The sequence below is a fragment of the Trichosurus vulpecula genome, chromosome 1, assembly GCF_011100635.1.
Source record: "Trichosurus vulpecula isolate mTriVul1 chromosome 1, mTriVul1.pri, whole genome shotgun sequence".
NCBI classification, from domain to species: domain Eukaryota; kingdom Metazoa; phylum Chordata; class Mammalia; order Diprotodontia; family Phalangeridae; genus Trichosurus; species Trichosurus vulpecula.
The window spans coordinates 284,135,328-284,157,461 of NC_050573.1; the positions used below are offsets into that span (position 1 = coordinate 284,135,328).

At 39.4% G+C, this 22,134-nt stretch overlaps 1 protein-coding gene across 1 annotated transcript in view; it reads left to right on the forward strand.

Annotated features, from left to right (window-relative positions):
• Window positions 1–11,579: 11,579 nt before the first annotated feature.
• Window positions 11,580–22,134, forward strand: part of PREX2 (phosphatidylinositol-3,4,5-trisphosphate dependent Rac exchange factor 2) — a 422,543-nt gene continuing 411,988 nt past the window's right edge. The window contains exon 1 of the mRNA XM_036740899.1: window positions 11,580–11,868. Within this exon, the coding sequence (XP_036596794.1) occupies window positions 11,728–11,868 (141 nt within the window). The 5' untranslated portion in view covers window positions 11,580–11,727. The remainder of the gene's footprint in view (window positions 11,869–22,134) is intronic.

Here is a 22,134-nt window from a genome sequence, read left to right on the forward strand (position 1 = left end):
GAACTTATGCAGAGTGAAGTGAGCAGAATAAGAATAATTTATACAATGATAGCAGCATTATAGAGAGAGAAAAAAAAAACTTTGAAAGACTTCACAGCTCTGATCAATGCCATGGTAAGCTAGTAGTTGAGAGGACTAAAAATGAAATATGCCAGAGAGATGTTGAACTTAAATATAGAATTAAACATGGATACTTGGACATGAATAATATGTGGATTTGTTTTGCTAGATTATGCATATTTGTCATAATGGTTTTATTTTTTAGGTTTTTCCATTATTCAATTGTGAAAAGGAGTGGGAACAAGACAAAATAAATGCTCGTAAAAGTAAACAATAACATTGCTGATGGTTGAAATGGAATTCAATTCAATTCTAAAATCAATTTATTTAATACTATGTGTAGGACATAGCAGCAAAGGAGACAGTGAGGCATAATAGCTGGAGAGCTGGTACTGGTATCACAAAGACATGGGTTCAAGTTCCACCTCCAATACACACTGGCTATGTAACCATTGGGAATTCATTTAACCATGAAATGCCCTAACCAACTCTCCATAAGTAATAGAGCTAGTACTAATGTGCCTTGGTAAAGAAAGCTTCCATCACTAATTCCCTACAGCCTATACCAATGAAATCATTGGTATAATAAAAAAATGTATAGGATAGAAAGGGATACCACAATGGACAAAACAAAGCATCTGCCCTTTTGGATCTTACTATATAGCATGAGATACAACAAACAGATAAAGAATTTTTTTTCCAAAATGGAACATGATAATAAGATAATAAACAAATTGCTATTAATGACTGAAAAGGGTAAGATCATTTCTGATTGGAAGGTGAGGGAAAGTTATATGGAGTGGAAGAAGTGTCATTAGAGGTAGATTGAAGGTTAGTAAGGATTTCACCAAATACAAATAAGGGGAGGGCATTCTAAGAGTAGAGAACAGTGTGAGCAAAGGCCCAGAGAAGAGATAGTGAAGAATGTGTATAGAAGACAGTGAAGAATCCCATTCAGCTGATGCATGGAATTAGTGAAGGAGAATTAATGTGAGACAAATTGGGAATATAGGGCCAAGACATACTGTGGAAAACCTTGAATGGCATGCTAAGTCCTTTGCATATTATTTACTAGGTCATTAAATATTTTTGAACAATGAAACAATATGATTAAAGCTGAATATTAGGAAGATTAGACTGGAAACCAAATTATGAATAAATTGAAAGTGTGATTACAAGCACTGCTCCAGGCAGCAATCCCCAATGGTATATTTGTTCATGCATTTAAGATAGCTAATGCTAATAATCATTCATTCTGATTTAGGGGACCACGATCAAGTGACATGCTTTTTTCTTCAGAAAAACATTGTGTATATCTCAAAGCATTCAGGAGCCAAATTAACTTCCCAATCCTGCCTTCACAGACGTAACTTAAATTGCATAGTTATGTGTTTTCCTAGAGTACAGATGCCATGCTGCTGGTAATGATAGTTATTAAGGTGGCAGAGAAGTTTTTAACCCAAGAACCGGGATGAGGTGTGAGGCACAAAGAGGCTGATGAATATGAAATGTCATGAGTCTCAGATTGACAAAGGGACTGATAGAATGGTCAGCAAGAAAAGAGTTATATGATATACTTAGGAGACTGAACAATTAGGTAGATAACTGGGAAGTAGAAGAAATGAAAGAAGCATAAAATGAAGTAAACTACATAATATAGTAGGACAGTATAATGGATTAAAGGATAGATTTGAACTCAAGATGTAGATCTGAGGTCATGATTCCTCCAGTGAATAGACGTGTGACTTTTGATAAGTTGCTTTGCAACTCTTAGCTGTAGCTTTTAAGACTTGTACTAATGACCTCAAAGAGTTGTTGTGGGGATTGAATGAAAAAATATATGTAAACTGCTTCATGATACGCAGGAATTTTAATATTCATCATGATAACCTCTTCAACAAACTGATTTCTCAATTTATAGCATTGCAGGATGCCTGGAGTTAGAGGTAGACGAGATGTTTGTTGTTGTTCAGTCATGTCCAACTCTTCACGACCCCATTTGGAGTTTTCTTGGCAAAGACATTGGAATGGTTTGCCATTACTTCTCCAGCTCATTTTACAGGTGAGGAAACTGAGGCAAACAGGGTAAACAAACTTGCCCAGTGTCATACAGGTACTTAGTGTCTGAGGCCAGATTTGAATTTGCAAAGAGGGGTCTACCTGATGCCAGGCCCAGTACCCTATCCACTGTACCACTTTGCTGCCTGAAAGAGATGTTAGTGGTTGTTTAATTCAACTCTATCATTTTACATAGGAGGAAAATGACTTAATTAGTATAGACATAAGCATTATCTTATAGATTTCATAATATATTTTATGTAATATAGTTGAGCTATTTATTTAGTCCATAAAAACATGTTATGCTTATGTTTTAGTGGTTTCAACTTAATTGACAATATTTCAGCTTTATGAGGCCTTCAGGCAGATGCCTAAAGTTCCAGGTATTTTGTATTAAGAATCCTTTAGAAACAATAACTCACAAACCTCCACCAATATTATTTGCACTTTACCTGCCAGATGATTTACTTAATTAGTAAGAAAGGTTTTATAGTTAAATAGTAATAGAAATAACAGAATATTTCTCACCTTGAGCTCATGCTTCTGTGAATATATATAGCTTTATGTATAGGAAGAACATACCTTTATGAGAATAATGTGGAGACAGCCATGCATGGGGAACACTTGACCATGTGTGCCCAGGACACATATATCATGGGCCAACTTATGCCTTTGACACTGCAAAGCTGATGATGTTTTTTTTTCTCTCTGCTAGACCTCCATTGCTATCTCAATGTTCCTTTCTTGATGTTGCTCTACACTGTTTTCTGTCAAGAATTGTCCTTGGCTCTAGGGCCATCAAATGTATCATTTTCAGGGTCACCTAATATCTTGTATAAAACCTAGTAGGGATGCTATGGTTACAACTCTTTCACTATCTTGACCATCCCCTGGAGAGAGCTATGATTAAAAAGCCTCTCCACTTGCAAAGGGGAAGCTAGCTCCAACTATTTAACTCTTTTTTTAATGTCTTAGCTATATATTTCTCAGCAAAAGTATTATCTTTGGAGCCATCTGCAACACAATCTTCCATCTACTGGAAGTATTGTGATTAGTAATTCTTTCCCCTGCAAAAAAGGTTAAAGCTCTCTTTAGCCAGCAATTCTCATAATAGCTACGAAGCTTGCTGTGGTTCTTTCACTTTCTTTCCTCTGCCAATATTCTCTGTAAGGAGCTTGCGTCTGTATTTTCAATCAGGTTTCTCAGTCAATAGCTATGAAAGTCTGTTGTGTTCTCTCAAGCCAGGCTGCACCATAACATATCATGGGACTGTTATTGAGACCAGGTTACCAGTTTCTCTTCTAATGAGGTCATCTCTAAATTGAATTGCTTTTATTTTTTTAAAATTTGTTTTTTATTTTTAGTTTACAACACTCAGTTCCACAAATTTTTGAGTTCCAAATTTTCTCCCCTCCCTCTCCTCCCCCCTGCCCCCCAAGACAGCACGTAATCCAATATAGGTTCTACATATAACTTCACATTAAACTTACTTACACAATAATCAAGTTGTAAAGAGGAATTATAAGCAATGGAATGAATTATGAGAAAGAAGAAACAAAACCAAAAAAGAAGGAAATAAAAGCAATTGCAAATAGTTTGCCTCAATCTGCATTCAGACTCCGTAATTCTTTCTCTGGATGTGGATAGCTTTTTCCATCATGAGTCTTTTAGAGCTTTCTTTGAACCTTGTATTGCTGAGAAGAGCCAAGTCTATTTAAGTTAGTCATCACAGATACCATGTGTCTGTAATCGTGTATAATGTTCTCCTGGTTCAGCTCCCCTCACTCAGCATCAGATCACATAAGTCTTTCCAGGTTATTATGAAGTCCATCTGTTCCTCATTCCTTATAACACAATAGTATCCCATTATATTCATATACCACAACTTGTTTAGCCAATCTCCAATTGATGGGCATCTCCTTGATTTCCAATTCTTTGCCACCACATAAAGAACTGCAATAAATATTTTTGTACATACAGGTCCCTTTCCCACTTGAGTGTTGGGATACAGTCCTAGAAGTGGTATTGCTGGGCCAAAGGGTATGCACATTTCTGTAGCTCTTTGGGTAGAGTTCCAAATTGCTCTCCAAAATGGCTGGATCAGTTCACAACTCCACCAACAATGTAACAGTGTTCCAATTTTGAATTGCTTTTAACTGCACTGTCCTTTACTACCTTCCCTGGGCCTTTCATTTTAGTTGTTGATAACTTATGGTAATGAACCCTGTATTATAGACTTTTTTAAGGGATTATCACATCCCCTGGCTGAGGTAAATATCTCTAGGTTTCTACTTTCCAGAACAGAAAGGGGATTGAAAGATACTGTATTAAGGAGATAATTTTATTATCCAGCAGTCCATCTGTTCTATGCAACCCAGCAACTGCTGTGCTGACTAGAGAATTCCAAGATACTATGACTTTGTCCTATATCCTTCAGCAACACATCACCTCTCAATCTTTCTTGTTTCTTTACTTAAACACCACTACTGTTAGTTCACCTATGACCTCCTAAGTGCCAAATCCAATGGTGTTTTTTTCCATTCTCTTCCTCTTTGACTTCTCCACAATATTTAATATTATTGACCAGTTTTTGCTAGGGTGTACTCTCTCTTTCCTCAGCTTCAAAGAAACCACACTCTTCTGGTTACTCCTTTGCCTTCACTATTTCCTCTTCCCTGTTTCTTCCATTGGCTCTTTGTCCTCTTCTCAACCCATAAATATAGTTGAATCTAAAAGCTCTGTTCTTGGTCAAGAATAAGAATACATGTAGCAAGATAAACCAGTGCAAAAAAAAAATTAGGAGAGTTTAGGTTAAATCAGGGTAGTAGGTCACCAAAGAATATAAATACAGCATATTAGATTAAAGGCAGGGGATCATAGCAGAAAATAGGAGGTATAGTGGGTAGACCGCTGGACTTGGCATCAGGAAGGCTAGAGACGAAATTGAGGTACTCAGGTACTTATGTGCTATATGACCTGGGTCAAGTCACTTAACTTCTATCTGCTTTAGTGTCCTCACCTGTAAAATGGGTATGACAATAACATTTATCTCCCAAGGTTGCTATGAGGATAAAATGAGATGATTTTTGTAATTTTCAAATCTTAAAGTGCTAATTTAAATGTTAGATAATAATAATAATAATCACAATTATTATTATTATTATTGCTAGTCAGCTAGGGCAAACAATTTGCTTAACTCATACTGATAGCTGAAATAGAAATTGTGGCTTTACTTACACCTCCCCACTCTATTCAGTAAACGGCAGTTTACAGAAATCTGACCCAAATATGACAATCTAGTCATAGTTACTATCTAGTTAATGGTAGTGCTCATAGAAACTTCTCAGTAGAACGGGGACTCTTAATGGATCAAAGGGTCTGTAAACTTAATTGTTTGACAAGTGAATTTCAATATAATTGGTTTCCTTATAAACCTATGCATTTTATTTTGTGCTTTAGAAAACCTTTTTTTTCCAGAGGAGTCCATAGGCTTCACTAGACTGCCAAATGTATTGATGACACTATAAAGGCAAAGGATACTTGCAGTAAAGGGAGGTAGAGAGGAAGACCTGTATAGAGATTGGTAGGCTTTAGATAAACAAGTTTTAAGACTTGTGGGTCATAGTCTCTGTCATGTTAAAAGGAGAGACAGAAAGATGTTGGACTTTGTGAGAGGTGGCTGGATCTGTGCTTCCCCAAGTCACATCATTCCCTTTTAGATATGTATTCAAGACATTCAAGCCCAGGCACTTTGAAATTAGTTCCTGGGCTAATGAAAGTCCCTGCCCTTGCTTGGGTCAATTGTTGCTATTTAAGTGTCCCAGGCCTTTAAATCTAATTTACTTGCAAGTCATGATGTCTCTTTCCTGATGTCATGGTCCTCTTTGAGAATGAAGGACAAACAACAACAGCAGCAGCACTGGTGAGAAGAAACTGGGACTGGCAAAACCAAATCAGCAATATTGGTTAATAGTATGGGACTTTTAGTTAGGTGAAGGTGGGGAGGACAGTGATGGCAGACTGTGGGTAAGGTTGCTGACTAATAAAAGACTAATCAATCAATAAAGATTTTAATTATAAACTAGATGTAAGAATAGTTTTAGGATTATTTGTTCTGTACGACTTTAAAATGTGGTTTTAAAATTCCTATACGGGGGCAGGTAGGTGGCACAGTGAATAGAGCACCAGCCCTGGACCTGAGTTCAAATTTGACCTCAGACACTTGACACATTTACTAGCTGTGTGACCTTGGGCAAATCACTTAACCCCAATTGCCTTTCCTTCCCCCCTGAAAAAAATAAAATAAAATCCCTGTATGGGAGTTTATGGAGGTCCAAATGGTTTCTTTCTTACCCTTGGAATAAACAGACTTTCACAGATAATTCTCAGATCCACATCTTGATGGTCACACAGTCAACTAAAAAGCGAAGAGTATGTAAGATACTATTGTTCTCATTTGTTGTTGATTACAAAAACCATTTGATTACATGGGTCAAAATGGAGCCTTAAAGACTTCTTTGATGAAAAGTCTCTCATGCGTATGCTTGGATCATATAAAATTCCTTGAAGAAGCTAACTATGGTGATAATCCTGTACAACGACTCTCTGATTATTAGTGTTAAGTAAGGTATAGAACAAGGAGTACATATTTTTGACAGGTGTTGGCCGCTGTTATGGAGGATACATTGTTCAAGGTCCAAGTGGAAGAAGGAAAGATGACAAAGTCCTATTCATGCTACTGTTTGCAAGTTACATGGTACTTCAAGCTCTACACTTTTACAAGGTTACTAGGTTACTGCCTCAATGATATCTATGTTTACCCAAGAGATATAGAATAACCATACATATAGGAGAAAATAAATGGCTGAACAATACCTGTTGCTCTGATTATGATGTACAGTTGGATGGAGAATCCATCAGTATTTCTCTTTATATGCACACATATGTATATGCATATATATACATACATTCATATATATGAATATGTTTATGTGTGTATATATCTGCAAATATACACACAAATTCAGATCTAGGACAAGCACCACACAGTGGCCTAGAATTGCACAGAGAAAAAGAACAGGTAAGACTATAAGTAAAAACACTACATAGTACTTTTAATCTTAAACTGCTCTTTGATTTAAAAAAAAAAAAGGCCTGTATTTTAAATACAGATGTCCTTCCAACAGATGACTGCAAATCTTGGAATACAACAAACTTTGAGAAATTACAATTGAGAGTAACATAAATAATGGAGATAAATGGTGGGCACAAGGAGTCTGCAGTATATTTCTAAGGATAATCTATATGAAATGAGTGCATTAAGGGGCATCGTGTAGGAAATACCTGTTTGGAAAGGAGTGGGCTACTCATTCATGTGGCGAGAGAGAAGGATAGTAGGGCACCATCATCAGACGTTTACTACAACTCATGAAACTCATGAAATGTAATAATCTCAGGGACATCTTTCAGCATGTTAGGCATGCAGAAGATCTGCCTAAAGACACTGACAAGAATCACACATGATGAGATGGTATAGTTTGAAATTTCCAATAGTTGATGGAACAGCCACAGCTATAGCATCACAATACACTTATTGTAATGTGTGAATTTATTTATATTATTTTTCTGCTGATATAGTTAATAGAAAAGTCCCGTGATGGTCAAATAAGGACAGCTAGGTGGTGCAGTGGTTAGAGCACTGGGTCTGGAATAAGGTCAAATCCAGCCACAGGCATTTACTAGCTGTGTGATCCTGGGCAAGTCATTTAACCCTGTTTGCCTTAGTTTCCTCATCTGCAAAATGGGCTGGAGAAGGAAATGGCAGACCACTCTAGTATCTTTGCCAAAGAAACCTCAAAATGGGGTCATAAGAGTCAGAAATGACTGAACAGAAACATGATAGCCAAATAGATATTTAGTGAATTGAATGTCATTTGTATAATACACATTAGAAATTACTTTTCTATATTAATTCACCAAAACATTTTTATTAGGATAGTGGCACAGCAGGATGGGATATATTTTTGTGTTAAAACATGAGTAAAGTGGCCTCTGACTCAAATATGACTGGAGGAAGTCCTTCATTTAAAGAGACAGTATTGTATTTCACAGAAATTCCCGGTTCTTGGAAAGTTACCCAACCTTGACCTGCCCCAGATGTCTCAACTGCATAGCTTCCCTAGCTATATAGGTTATTTAACTGTTCCTTCATTCTTTGTGACACTAAATTTTAACTGGGTTAAACCTGGAAATGTCTGAGAACCATGTAAATGAATTTAAGTACAAAGTTATCTGAATATCAATTGCCTTCACTTCATAAATGCCATTTTTTACACGTCGTTTTTTGTCTCTCCCCCATCCCAATAAAAATACTTATTTAATATCACAGTCATTTCTTAATATTTCTATTACTTTCCCCCACCCCACATTTAGCCCTCCCTTGCAACAAGGAAAAGAAATTAAGCAAATTAGACTGACAAAGCAATTTCATCTGATACTATGTACAATGTTCAACAGCTTAACCCTTCAACATTTTAGAGAGATGTTTTTCATCCCCTGTATTCTGAAACCAAACTTGTTTATTGCAGTTAATCTGAGTTCAGCTGCTTTTTTTTTTAAACATTTTCAATTACTTTACCACCATTGTCTCCTATGATGTTTTCATTGGATATTCCAGTCCCATTAGCCCTGGTTCAGAAAGAATTGGTTGTTGCTGAGATACTAGGGACATTCTAAAAGAGAGCCCTGCATGGGGTCCTGAAGTTGTGTATTAATTATAAATGATGTTGTGGCCTCTTTATATTATAGGGAGTAGTAGAAGAATGGGTAGGCATTGTCAGAATAAGGCATCTGGACAAAAACAGCCCAAGGAAGATCTTTTTTGTTGAGGGAGGAGGTATTAGCAGTTCAGTAATTGGGCACAATTGGCCAGAGGGAGACAACGTTCACTAAGGATCACACATGGAAGGAACACTGATGAAGTTGGCAAAAGTTGAAAGCATCTTTTTAACACCTGCATTTCTTCCTTCCTGCCTTTATTGAATTGTGTGAAGCATAAAGCGTGTGTTTGATTTATCTATTACTGAATTTTTATTTCCTGTGTCTACTGTTCTTTTTTGTTTTCTTTTGTTTGTTTGCTAGGTGGTCCCAAACTTGTTATTCAATGCTTTGCTCTTTGACTGTTGAATGTGAAACAATCTTACTTTACTTCTGCAGAAGATGAATCTAGACTCTAGATACTTAGCATTTATCTCACAAACCAATACTTGGTGTGTCAGTTCATCATACTATTATCAGTTTGAACTTTAACCAGTTGCAAATGAGAGCAATAGATTTCTGGGAAAAATATCTCAGAACACAAACTTCATTTAAAAAATTGTCATAGTCTTTTCTTATGAGGCTTATCTTTGAAAAAATGAAAAAAGGAAGTTTTAGGTGCTTTGAAAATTTTCTTAGTATAAAAATGCATCTATTGCTAAGCGATTATTTCTATTTAATCAGTTGGTGGTCTAAAAAAGTTGGGTTTTATAGGAAAAATCCATTCCAAAATGAAATATAAAACTTGATAACATCTGCTTTATTTTGTTTGGGTTAGATTTGTTGGATGTGTTCAGTCCTCATTAGCTCCTAGCTCTATTTACAAGTACAGCAAGACAATCAAAATAAACATTAAAAGCAAGATGGTCTCTTTCTCCCTTCTCTCAGGAAAAAAAAAAGAATATTCTTTTGAATGATATTCAACAGTTTTATGCTTTATTATTCACCTCCATAACACTTGTTTCAATCACTTCATATTGTCAGTAGCTTTAATCTTATGCAACTATGAGCCTTGGGAATGAATTTAATTCAGGGGAAAAAAGTTGCAGGAAAGCAAAGTTCACTCTTTCCCCTCTGTAACATACTCAGTATGGTGGATATATTTATTCATTGCATCTGAAGTTTATTGGTTATGCTGGCCCATCACATTCCCAGGGTGTCTTCATTTATTATGCTAATTTGACCTTTCAAGTACAAAGCTGCAAACTACAGTTGTTGTGGTTTGTCCTTTTAAGGTGACCATGACATCAGGAAGGTGATGTCATGACTTGCAAGTGAATTGGATTTAAGTGAGGCAGAGCTTGCAAAGTCACTAGCCTCACTCTCTCCTCTGGAGGCATCTGGGTCCAGTGGCAAGGTATAGATCAGGAAGACTGGACATGGCCCAGATGCAGTGGGAGGCCTTGACTTTTTTAAGCTAAAGTCTTTCCCAGGTCTCAGTTTGTCTGAGGCACCACCCATTCAGTGTGATTAAGGCTAGGTAAGAAATGAGGCAAAGAATAGTTTCTTTTACCTAGTTTAAAATAAAAAATCCGGGAAGGGAAGACCTTTAGAGTTTCTGGCCAAAACAGAAACAATTGCTTTTGACACTCAGAACGATCACAGCCCAAACAATGACCAAATGAGGCTTGAGCTGGGACCTTTTGTGGGACCATGAGAGTAAAATACTATGAAGTCTCAATGAACGGAGTTTTCTCAGGCTTCGAGTTTAAAAAAAAATCAGTTTGTAGAGGAAAGAAAAAAAATCAATGTATTTATTTTCAGCTAGGGAAAGGTAGGCGATAGGGTAAATATTTTCCTTCCCTAGTTATGTAATGGAGGGGACTTGTTTCTTTGCTTTCAGGATATGTACACAGCACATTAAAGCTTAACAATAGGACAGAGCCAGGGTATCAACAATCTAGTGGGGAGTTGGGACGTGATATAGGAGTGAGTGTTTGTAACCTCCTAGGTCTTCAGACCTCACAATTAGCGTCAAACTCTGAGTGTGTGTGTGTGTGTGTGTGTGTGTGTGTGTGTGTGTGTGTGTGTGTGAGAGAGAGAGAGAGAGAGAGAGAGAGAGAGATGGTGGTGCAATTAGTTGGCACGCAACACTTCCCGAAGGTTGTGTTTCCTTTCCTTTTTCCTGAGATTTGGAGAAGGGTAAAGGGTCGGAGTCACATGGATACAAAGCTTTTTGATTAATGTCCAAGTTGCTACTGCTGCTGCCTGAGAGAGAGAGAGGGAGAGAGAGAGAGGGAGAGGGAAAGGAAGAGAGAGAGAGAGAGAGAGAGAGAGAGAGAGAGAGAGAGAGAGAGAGAGAGAGAGAGAGAGAGAGAGAGAGAGAGAGAGGCAAACTTAGGTCCAGGTCCAAAAATTGATTAGATAGTCCAGTCCCAGCCCGTCTCCTGCGGATTTGGGTAGTTTTTCTTTCTTTTCCTGTCTTATGCTTCCCCTGCTTCTTTGGGACCTGTAGCCAAGGTCTGCAGGGAGGAAGGACCGTCTGCGGGAAGAGAGGACCGTCTGCCGAGAGGGAGGATCGTCTGAAGGGAGGACAGGCGCGCTCCGCTCCGGTGCCTCGGTAGTTCGCCGGAGTCCAGATCCCGACTTCCCCCGCCCCTCTCCCCCGCTCCTCCCCTCCCCCTCCTCTCTCTCCCTTCCATCCCTTTTCAGCATGGAAAGTCTCCCGGGGGCCTCCTCGGACTAATTGAAGAGAAAGGCAACTTTGCTTTCTCGCGGGGGCCAGAGCAGGGCAGGACAGGGCAGAGCCGAGCCAGGCAAAGACGCGGCCGGGACCGAATCCACCACCGCACAATGACCGAAGAGAGCAAAGGGGAAGGCAAAGGGGAAAGCGGGAAAGATCTAGAGAAGCAGCTTCGCCTCCGAGTGTGTGTCCTGAGCGAGCTCCTGAAGACCGAGCGGGACTATGTGGGGACGCTGGAGTTTCTGGTGTCGGTGAGTTTCCCAGGAGCGGGAGGGGCGGAGGAGGTGGGAAGTAAGAGCCGGTGGGTCTCTGCGGAGGGGCTGCTGAGAGGTTAGACCTGACCCCTCCCCCACCCGAGGAAGTTGGGGACAGCTTTACTTCTGGGGGAGCGATCTTAGATCCCTGTGCTTTAGAGGAAGGTGGGAGAGACTTTTGCAGAGGGATTGGCTTCAGCAGCGTTCCTCTCCTGGACCTCAGGGTTTAGCGATCACCTACACTGGGACAAGATTCTTGAGCTTTGCAAGTACCTTCAAAGGTCCTTGGTTTGGCAACCTTAGATCCAAAAGGAGGAGGCACTTGATGATGGAAAAGATCTCATTCTTTCCTCGCTTTTCACCTCCCCGTTGCCCCTGTGCCTCCTTTGCTTTTTTGCAGTGACATTATAGATTTGGGGAAAAAAATCCTTTATTTATTTCCTTGTTCTCCGGGATCCTGCTTTAGGGCTCTGGTTTGGTGATCAAGAGCTGAGTGGTTCTTTCAGGTTCTTTTGGTTAAATAATCTCTGAATCTGCCGGGGTTTGAGTTATTCAGATTACATGGCAGTGCAGTCCCTTTATTTATAATAATCCTTGAAACATAGTATTCTGGTAGGGGGTAACAGAAAGAGCAAAGAGGTTTTGATCTGCAGCAGCTGTTGGATATTAAAGCCACATGTGGTGCTCACACCCCTTCCTTTTCCCTTTACTTAAGACTTCTGTACTATACTTGTGGGCTTGACAGTCACACTAAGCTCAGTGAGTGTGGTGTAATAAAACTGAGGTCCAAAAAAAAAAAACAAACCTAAAAACTTTAACATCTCTTATACTGCTTTATCTCACAGTTTGAACTGTTAACTTTAATGCCAGGAGGTCCAACTCTTGGATGAAATGAACTTCTGAAGCAGCTTCTCTGATGTAAATATAGAGTATGGAAATGGTTCCTTGTTTTCCTATTTGCTTTGGGAGAGCATCATTTCAAGAACTTAAGTGCCTTAGCTATAAACAGAATTCAACTCATCTGCTTCACTCTGTGTGATGCCTGGGTGTTGTTATTAGGGCTCTGACATTCTTCTGTTTCTACCCATCTGATTCCATCCCCCTTTGTCTGGAGGGAAGTGTTTCAAACACTAAACTTCCTGCTCAGCTTTCTGAGATTTGTATACTTTCTGCATATGATCACGGAAGAGGAAAATCTTTACTTGACTCTGGCAAGAATGCACCTCAAATTGAGGAGGATGCACAGGTTGGCTTTGGTAGACTGAACAATTTAAAGCCAACACAGCCAGCCTAATGGAAATGCATTCTTTGTAATTTTGTAAACTTTTAACCTCAAATTTGGCTTCTCTCAACATTTTTTTTTACTCCTATCAACAAAACAATCTTTCAATTTTGTAAGTAACTAGAAGTAGTTACAACCCTTTGGTGTGGCCTGTGGCCAGTTGCGGAGTGGGGGTGGAAAGGACTGGTCTTCAGAGTGCAGATTTTGAAGAAATCGATAGCCACCTTTACCTTCTCTACAAAGCACTGACATATGGTGACTTTCATGAAAGGTTTTAACCTCTATCACTCCCAAGCTTTCCTTTTAACCTGGTTGCCTTATTGATCCTAATAGAAAACAAGTCTTGCTGGTATGGGGTTAAGGTTAAAAAATGGTAAACTCTACGATTCATTTTTACTTTTTTGTTTCTAATTTATATAAAATCCCACCCCCCATTTCATTTCTCATCTTATCAAGAAGTTATAGATCGTTCTGCTTTTTCTGTTTTCCCTGGATTACTTGGTACATAAACACACACATGTACATAACTTAGGCTCATAATTTTAGAATTGGAAGAGACATGAAAGTCATCAAGTCCTGCTTCCTCATTTTACAGATGATTATATCCAAAAAGGGTAGGTGTGTGCCCAAGTAACCCTGGCAGCGAAGAGTCAGAGCTGGGACTCAAACTCGGGTCCTATAACCCCAAATTCTGTGCTCTGTTCTCTCTCTCATGATAACGCATTCTGGCTTATTTTGACATCATAACTTTGCACCATTCAAGATCCATTCATAAAAGAGGAGAACAAAAAGAAAATAAATTTGTGGAAAACATTTATAATGTATTCAAAATTAAATGCATTTTGGGCTGAATGCATCTGGCAGTTGAATGACTGTCAATTGTATTAGTTTTTTTCATGTTGGGAGAAAGAAGAGCTACTGAAATTTTTTGTTTGCATTGTCAAGGATAGGATTTGTCTACAAACACACACAACAACAACAACAACAATAATCAACCATATAAGACATTGTAAAGGCCCTAGAGGAGAAAGAAAAGATGAATAAGATATCGCCTTCCAGAAACTAATAGTTAAGTAGAGCAGGGCCATCTGTACTTGTCCTGGTCTATCTATATCTTACCACTGGACCCTGATGGCTCTGGGAGAAAGTGAGGCTGCTGACTCTGCACAGTTCTCCCTCACTTAAATCCAATTCACTTGCAAGTCATGGCATCAACTTCCTGACATCATGGTCCTCTTCCAGAATGAAGGACAAACAACAACAACAAATAACAAGAGGTTAAATAAAGGAGACAACATATAGAAATTCGCACACTTTTTTTTTGTTTGTTTAGACCTGTGGTTTCATTGGTGTGAGGAACTCCTGTTACAGAAACTCCACCCAACAATGCAGATCAAAAATTACTCTGGTCTGGGACACTGAGAGGTTGTGACTTAATCATAGTCACACAGCTGGTATATGTCAGAGGCTGAACTTGAACCCAGGTCTTCGTGCTTCCACGGCTGGCCCTCTGTTCACCTCACTGCATAAGTGTAGCATTTGATATTGTTGGCTATTCCTTCCTTTGGACGTTCTATCTTCCCTGGGCTTCTGTGGCATTTCTCTTTCCCATTTCTCCTAAATGCTTAATGTTTCTTATTTTCCTTTACTTGTTTATCACCTTCCTCTTACTTCTTAGGTACGGATGTCTTAACAAAGGCCTTCTATATTCTCTTCCTTTGGAAGAGAACCTTGGAGAGGTTCCTGTGAACCTCTCCAAGCGCTGGGTACGGTAATCAACTATGTACATAACTCCCGAATCCTTATGTTCCAGTCCAGTTGCTCCCTTAAGAATTGGTCTTGCGTCTCAAACTACCTGCTGGACCACCCTACCAAGAAATACCATTAACGTCTCCAACTCAGTATGTACAAGAATGAACTCTTTATTCCTAACCCCTCCCCCCCATTCCTTCTTAACCTAGTTTCTTTATTATTATTGATTGTTGCACTAGACTTCCAGTCACCTAGGCTCAGAACCTTGGAGTCATCTTTGACTTTTCACTGTATTTTAGCTCCCTCCCATGTGACCAGTTGCCAAGTCCCATTACTTCTAGTTCTGTAATACCTGATGCATCAGTCCACTCCTCTCTAGTTTACATTACTACCATCCTAGTTCAGACTCTCTTTACTTCTTACCCGTTGCTATAGCTTTCTTAGTGGCCTCCGTACTCCAGTCTCTCTTTTCTAGTTCTTGTTTCACTTAGCTGGAAAAATAAATATGACCATATCACTTCCCAGCTCAAAAGCCACGTATCGCCTTTACTATAAAAATACAACTTTTTTAGCTTGGCATGAAGGTCCTCTAACCTTTGTATTCAAACTGCCTTTATAGCTTCATTTCACATTATTCTCTTTCACAAACTGTACTTTTCAGCCTACCTGACCTATTAACTATTCCCTAATCTCTCCTTATCCCCTTCAAGATTTTCATAGATCATCCTAATGCCTGGGAATGCACTCCTTCCTTTTCCTTGTCTTTCAGAATCCTTCTCCTCATGGTGTAATTTAGGTGCTGGCTCCTTCATGCCTCAATACTTCCAGCAGAACGTGTTCTCCACCTCCTCAGATTTTCCTAATGCCCTTTACTTTTATGTCTTTTTTCACTACGGCACTAGCTTTGTATTATAGTTAGTATGTCAATTATTTACACATATCTAAGACCCTAAATTTTACAAAGTCCTTTCCTCAGAACAACATTTGTGTATGTCCTATAATAACACCCATGCCCATTAGATTGTAAGCTCCTTGAGGACAGTGCCAGTTTTTTCTTCTGTGCCTAATGGAGTACCTTCTATGTTGAGGGTACTTAATACGTGTTTATTGAATTGTTGAATAAAAGTTGATAAGTTGCATATGAAGTCTGAGAAAGAAATATTATTTCCAGTTAGGCTAGTCAGTGAAGACTTCTGCAGGAGACAGAACTTGCTCAAATGAGTAGGATTTAGTAGGCCACAACTAGTGGGGAGGATATTTAAAGGTGTGAGCAAAGACCTGGGGCAGGGAGTGGGGGTGGTGGGGGGTATGTGGTGGGGAGGAGTAGTGGTGGGGTGGGGGGTGGGGGGAGTAGAGCAGAGAGATATGAATAGTTCACTTTGACTGTAGAGTACCAGAGCCATTAAAAAATTATGATCAGAAAAATGATACAACCAGATTTGTTCATAAAGGAAGATTAATTGGACAGCCCCGTTTAGGAAAAAAATGGCTAGGGAAGAGTTTCAAGGCATTGGCCCTGTTATGATGATATTAGAATAGTCTAGGAAGGAGGAAATAGGTCTTAACTATGGAGTGTTAGTAATGGGAGTGGAAAGGGGATGATATATAAAAGAAATATTACATAGAATTCATAGGACAATCAATTGGAGGAGGGAGATAAGGGAGGAAAAAATTAAAGAAGCAAACAGAATAGAGTCATTAGTTCATTTTTAATAACAATTTAATGTCCACCATGTGCAATGTATTGTACTACATATTAGAGATACAAAGATTTGAAAATGACACAGTTCTAGTCTGCATTTGATCCAAGCCAGCCCAGAACTGCCTTTCTGGGAATCCTGGGAAAAATCCACATTGTTCAATTGCTAGTCCTCTCTCTATGTACTACTCTAGTTCTTTACAATGCAAGGCTCATTTCTATAAAGTTATTGCTGTGTTTAACTTCCTTTCTCTATTAAAAAGTCAAAACTAGCTTTTCTGTTCCCTAAGGTCAGAGTCTCGGTATATTTTGCCTCTAAGATTTAGGCAGTTACTAAATCCTGAATTATCTTTCTTCATGTTACCTAACAAGTCAATTGGAGCTTTGCTATTTCTGTCATAAATGTTATAGCTTCCTCTTGTCTGGAAAAAGCCTTAGCCTTTTTACATTGCTGTAGGATCACAGTATTTTCTTGAAGCTGGAAAAGTTTTCTGAAAATTCAGCAAATGTTTAGAGTTTTGAGAAGATAGGGTGCTAAGGGGACAGCTAGGGAAATGGAATAAACTATTCTATGTCATGCGTGCATGCATGTGTGTGTGTGTTTCAGAGCAGGTTTCTCAGGCTGTGAGTACCTAATAAAATTTATTGGTTGAATGGATTTGGGGTTGGTATCCTGGCTCTCTTTCTCAATTTGTTTTTACTTCTACTGGGAGTTAATTGAAAACGTTATTGCAGCTGTAAAATGATCCAAAATGCCAACTCAAAATAGGATACTGCCCTTGAGAAAGATGGAAACATTTTTTTCAAACTTCATAAGACTTGAGTGAAATTACCCATAAATTGGATAGCCAGCCCATTTTGCTATGCATTTTGTACCCTATATTGACATATATCTTTAATTTTTTTTGTTTTTTTTTTGGCAGGGCAATTGGGGTTAAGTGACTTGCCCAAGGTAACACAGCCAGTACGTGTGCCAAGTGTCTGAGGCCGGATTTGGACTCAGGTCCTCCTGACTCCAGGGCTGGTGCTCTACTCACTGTGCCACCTAGCTGTCCCATATATCTAATGTAATGTTAAAAGTTTACTTGTTTGCCTGTGGGTCAGTCTTCTTGCCTCAGATGTCTCTCCTCTCCATTAAATACTTTGCTCACCTATCAAAGTGATTTTCTTAAAAGTGCAAGTATGACCTTGTCAGCTCTACCACCCCATTCAATAAACTCCAATGACTTGATAATGCTGCTGGGATCAAAAAGAAAATCCTCTGTTTGGCTTTCAAAGCCCTTCATAATTTGGCCCCTTCCTATCTTTTCAGTCTTCCTACGTCTTGTTCCCTCTATATACCCTGTGATCAAGTGACCCCATCCTTTTTGTTATTCCTTGAACAAGATACTGCTTTGCCTAACTCTATGCATTTTTCACTGGCTGTCTCCCATTTCCAGAATTCTCTCTGTCATAATCTCTGCTTCCAAGCTTCCCTGGCTTCCTTCAAGTCTCAGCTAAAGTCCCACTCTTGGCAAGAAGTCTTTCCCTGTACACTTAAATTCCACTTCCTTTCCACTATTGATTATCTCTAATTTGTCTTGTTTGTTCCTACTTGTTTGCATGTTGTCTCCCCTGCAAACTCCTTGAAGAGAATGATTTTGCTTTTTTATTTTGTATTCCCAGCACTTAGCTCAGTGCCTTGCACATGCTAATGCTTGAGTTGACTTGACCACCATTTTGGTACTCAGGTAAAGAAAAAGCCTTTATTCCTTATTTGGAAACTGGAAATCCAAAAGAACTAATAACATCATTAGAAACTTGATTCTTAGGTTGTAGACACTCATTTGCTAATCATGAAATGCAGTGGGATAGTCTCTTACTAAGCCTATTTCTGATACTTTTTGAAGTCAAAGTCAGTTGATGATCCTTTAAAACATTGTCATATTCCTGCTATACAATTATTAACTTTTTACTATGTTCCAGGAGTAGGCTGAAGAATTTAGAATGAGTATTTTATATTTCAGTTGTAATTGCTGTCTCTTGTGATAATTTAGCTTATGCCTTTAACCCCTTCATGGTCTCCTTGTGTTCAGGCAAAGATTCTTTGACTCCCCTATTTTTGAGAACAATCTCTTAGCAGAAATTTGACATGTAGTGCTGTGGACTGGGAAATACCTTGGACTTAGAGGCATGAGAGGACTTGATTCAAATCCTTTCTCTGACCTTTACTAGCTGTGTAATCATGGATAAATCAATTAACCTCTCTGAGTCTCAGCTCCTTTATCTGGAAAAAAGAGAATTCCTATAATGCGTATAAAATGAGATTATAGATGAAAAGCATTATATAAGTGACAGCCATTAACTAACATCTTTAAAATGTCAAATTTCCATTTTGTCTGTTTTTTAGTTGACAGAAGTTTTAAAAATTCTATCAGGTAGATTAGTGTTTGGCTGGGGTGGGAAACCTGTAGCTCCAAGGCCAAATGTGGCCCTCTAGGTCCTCAAGTGCGGCCCTTTGACTGAATCCAAACTTCACAGAACAAATACCCTTAATAAAGGGATTTCTTGAGCAATAGGTATCTAAGATCTAAATAGGTAATGAACAAAGATGTAAACATTCTCCTAAGTCAGTTCTTGAGATATTGAATACTTGTTCCTAGCATAACATTATTGTAACATATTAAAAATGTATATTGGATGTCACATGATCCATATTTCTTAAGCTTTAGATTGTTGGATCTCTGTCTTCATGGGGATGGTATTAATGGGTGCTGGTGATTAAGGTCATTTAACAGACTTGGAGGGGGAAAACAAACTTGGGGGCAAAGGGCCTGGTTCAAACTGTGATTTGTGGAATATCCAGTACCATATTCTGGGGTCAGGCTGCAGAGTTAACCAAGGCCTATAAATCCAGAGGGCTAGACAGGCACCATGAAATGGATGTCCAGAGTCAGGGGGAGGTTAGCAGGAGGGGATTGGGTAACAGTCTGGAGGAAGCAGCACAAGGTGTCGGAAAATGGTAGTTTTCCTAATCTTAAACCTCTATTCAGGATAGCATCCCTTTATAGTGGCAATTTTATAATCATATCTGATCCTTGTCCAATTGTATCTGAACTTCAGTGGACCTATACGTAGGTACAGAGATGTTTTTTAGAAAAAGAATGGAATCACAGGTTTGTTCAGCATTAAGTTGATTTCTCTTCCCTCCCCAGCCCCGCGCCTCACCGCGCCCCTTCCCCCCAGTGAATGTAGTAGGCATTTCTGCAGGAGGTGCAATGGAGGCAGCAGCATAGAGTGAAAATGGTGCTTACTTTTTGGAGTCAAAAAATCTGGGCTCAAATTCTGATTCTGTAGCTTACTATGAGCCTATGAAGAGTTCTGCCAATGAATCTTAGTTTGGTTTGTCTCTTAACATCACTCACTGTCTGATATATTCTGTGAGAGATGTGACGATAACTGCAATATTCCAATATATTATTGTCTAATAATAATATCCAACAATTATATACTACTTTGAGGTTTGCAAAGTGCTTTACAAATATTAATATTATCTCATTTGACCCTTACAACAACCCTGAGAAGTAGGTGCTATTATTATTCTTTTTTTACAGATATTGAAACTGAGGCCAGCAGTGGTTAAATGATTTGCCAGTAGGTGCTAGGGGTTGAATTTGAATTCAAATCTTTCTGACTCCAAGTTGAATGCTGTATCCACTGTGCTATCTGGCTATCTACCTTGATTAAAATCCAAAGAATAATGCCACACTTTTTGGGCATCTTGTAAAATTTCTGAATTGTCCTTCTGATTCTAATACTGCATTTATTTAGCAGAATACATAATTTTTCATCAGAACGAATTGGAAAATGAATTCTTATTTTCCAGCTACCTGATTTTAAGCTCCGTGTAGTTAAGTTATCATGGTGCAAGGAAAGAGTATGGAACTTGGAGTCAAAGAACCTGGGTTTTCCTCTCAGCTCTGCTACTTTCAACCACTGTGACTTTGGACAAAGCATTTAACCTCTCTGGACAGTTTGACTAGACTATACTCTCATCTGTCTGTTTTTTTCTTTTTCTTTTTTGTTAAATGATTGGTTCTCTTCCTACCTGTCTGACCATTCCTCCTCAGTTTCTTTAGCTGGATCTTCGTCCAGGTCATGCCCAATAGCCATGGGTATCCTCTAAGCCTCTGTCCTGAACTCTCTTACCTTCTCCCTCTACACTATTTGACTTTATGATCTTATCAGTCCCCCATGGTTTCAACTATCATTTCTATGCAGATGATTTTCAGATTTATTTGTTTAGCCCTAACCTTTCTCCTGACTTCCAGTCCCACATCTCCAATTGCCTATTGCACATGTCAAACTAGATGTCTCACAGACATCTTAAAGTCAACATGTCTAAAACTGAACTCTGTATCTTTTCCCCTAAATCTTCCACTCTCCCTAACCACCCTGTTACCGTGGAGAGTATCTCCGTCCTTCCAGGCACCCATGTTCACAACCTAGGACTCTTCACAATCTCTTCTCCCACCTCTATATCCAAACTATTCCCAAGGCCTGTCAATTTTACCTTTATAACATATCTCATGTACATCTTCTCTCCTCTGATACAGCCCATACTGTGATTTCAGGCGCCTGTCAACTCATACCCATCACCTATTGCAATAGCTAGTGGATTGGTCTCCCTACTTCAAGTCTCTCCCCACTCCAGTCCATCCTCCAATTATAACTATCAAATTAATTGTTCTAAAGTACAAGTTTGATGATAATCCCTCTCTCCCCTTGTCCCCTCGACTCCCTCGAAGTCTATCAACTCCAGTGTTTCCTGTTGGGATTTGGGTGGGGGTGGGACGCCGCTTAGGGCTGGGTGGAGGGTGGGGCAGGGACTACAGCTTTCCGGGTATAACGCTTTTCCGGGTATATCGCTGGGCGGTGCCGGCTTAGGATGAAGCCCGTCCATATAAGGCAATGTTATAGCTCTCGCCACTGGATTGGCTGCAATAGGTTATATAATGTACGGGGATAGGGGAAGTGAGCAGAGTCGAGCAGTCGCCGTGGAAGATGTACCAATAAAGACCGTGAGCGAGATCCTCTGGCGTTCTGTCTGGTGAATTCCGGTCTGGGTGGAGGCCAGGCCGGCCGGTGACGACCGAAGGCTCGGTGTAGGAGCAGAAGAGGTCCCCCGGGGAGGACTGCCCGCGACCCCCGGCCCAGGAAGAGGCCTAGGGGGAACGCGGCAGTTTCCCTACTGCTTTCTTTTTGGCTTTTAAAACTTCCCACTGCCTAGTCCTTTCCTTCCTTTCCAATCTTGTTATACTTTATACCCCATTCTCAACCATCCATTCCACATACTGTGCAATCCAGTGACACTACTGTTCCTCAGACATGATATTCAATCTCTACTCAGGGACATTTTCGTAGGCTGTCCCCCATAGCTGAAACTTTCTCCATTCTCATCTCCGCTTCCTGACTACCCTGGCTTCCTTCAAGTCTCAGCTAAAATTCTCCCTTCTTTAAGAAGTCTTTCTTGATGTCCATTAATTCTAGT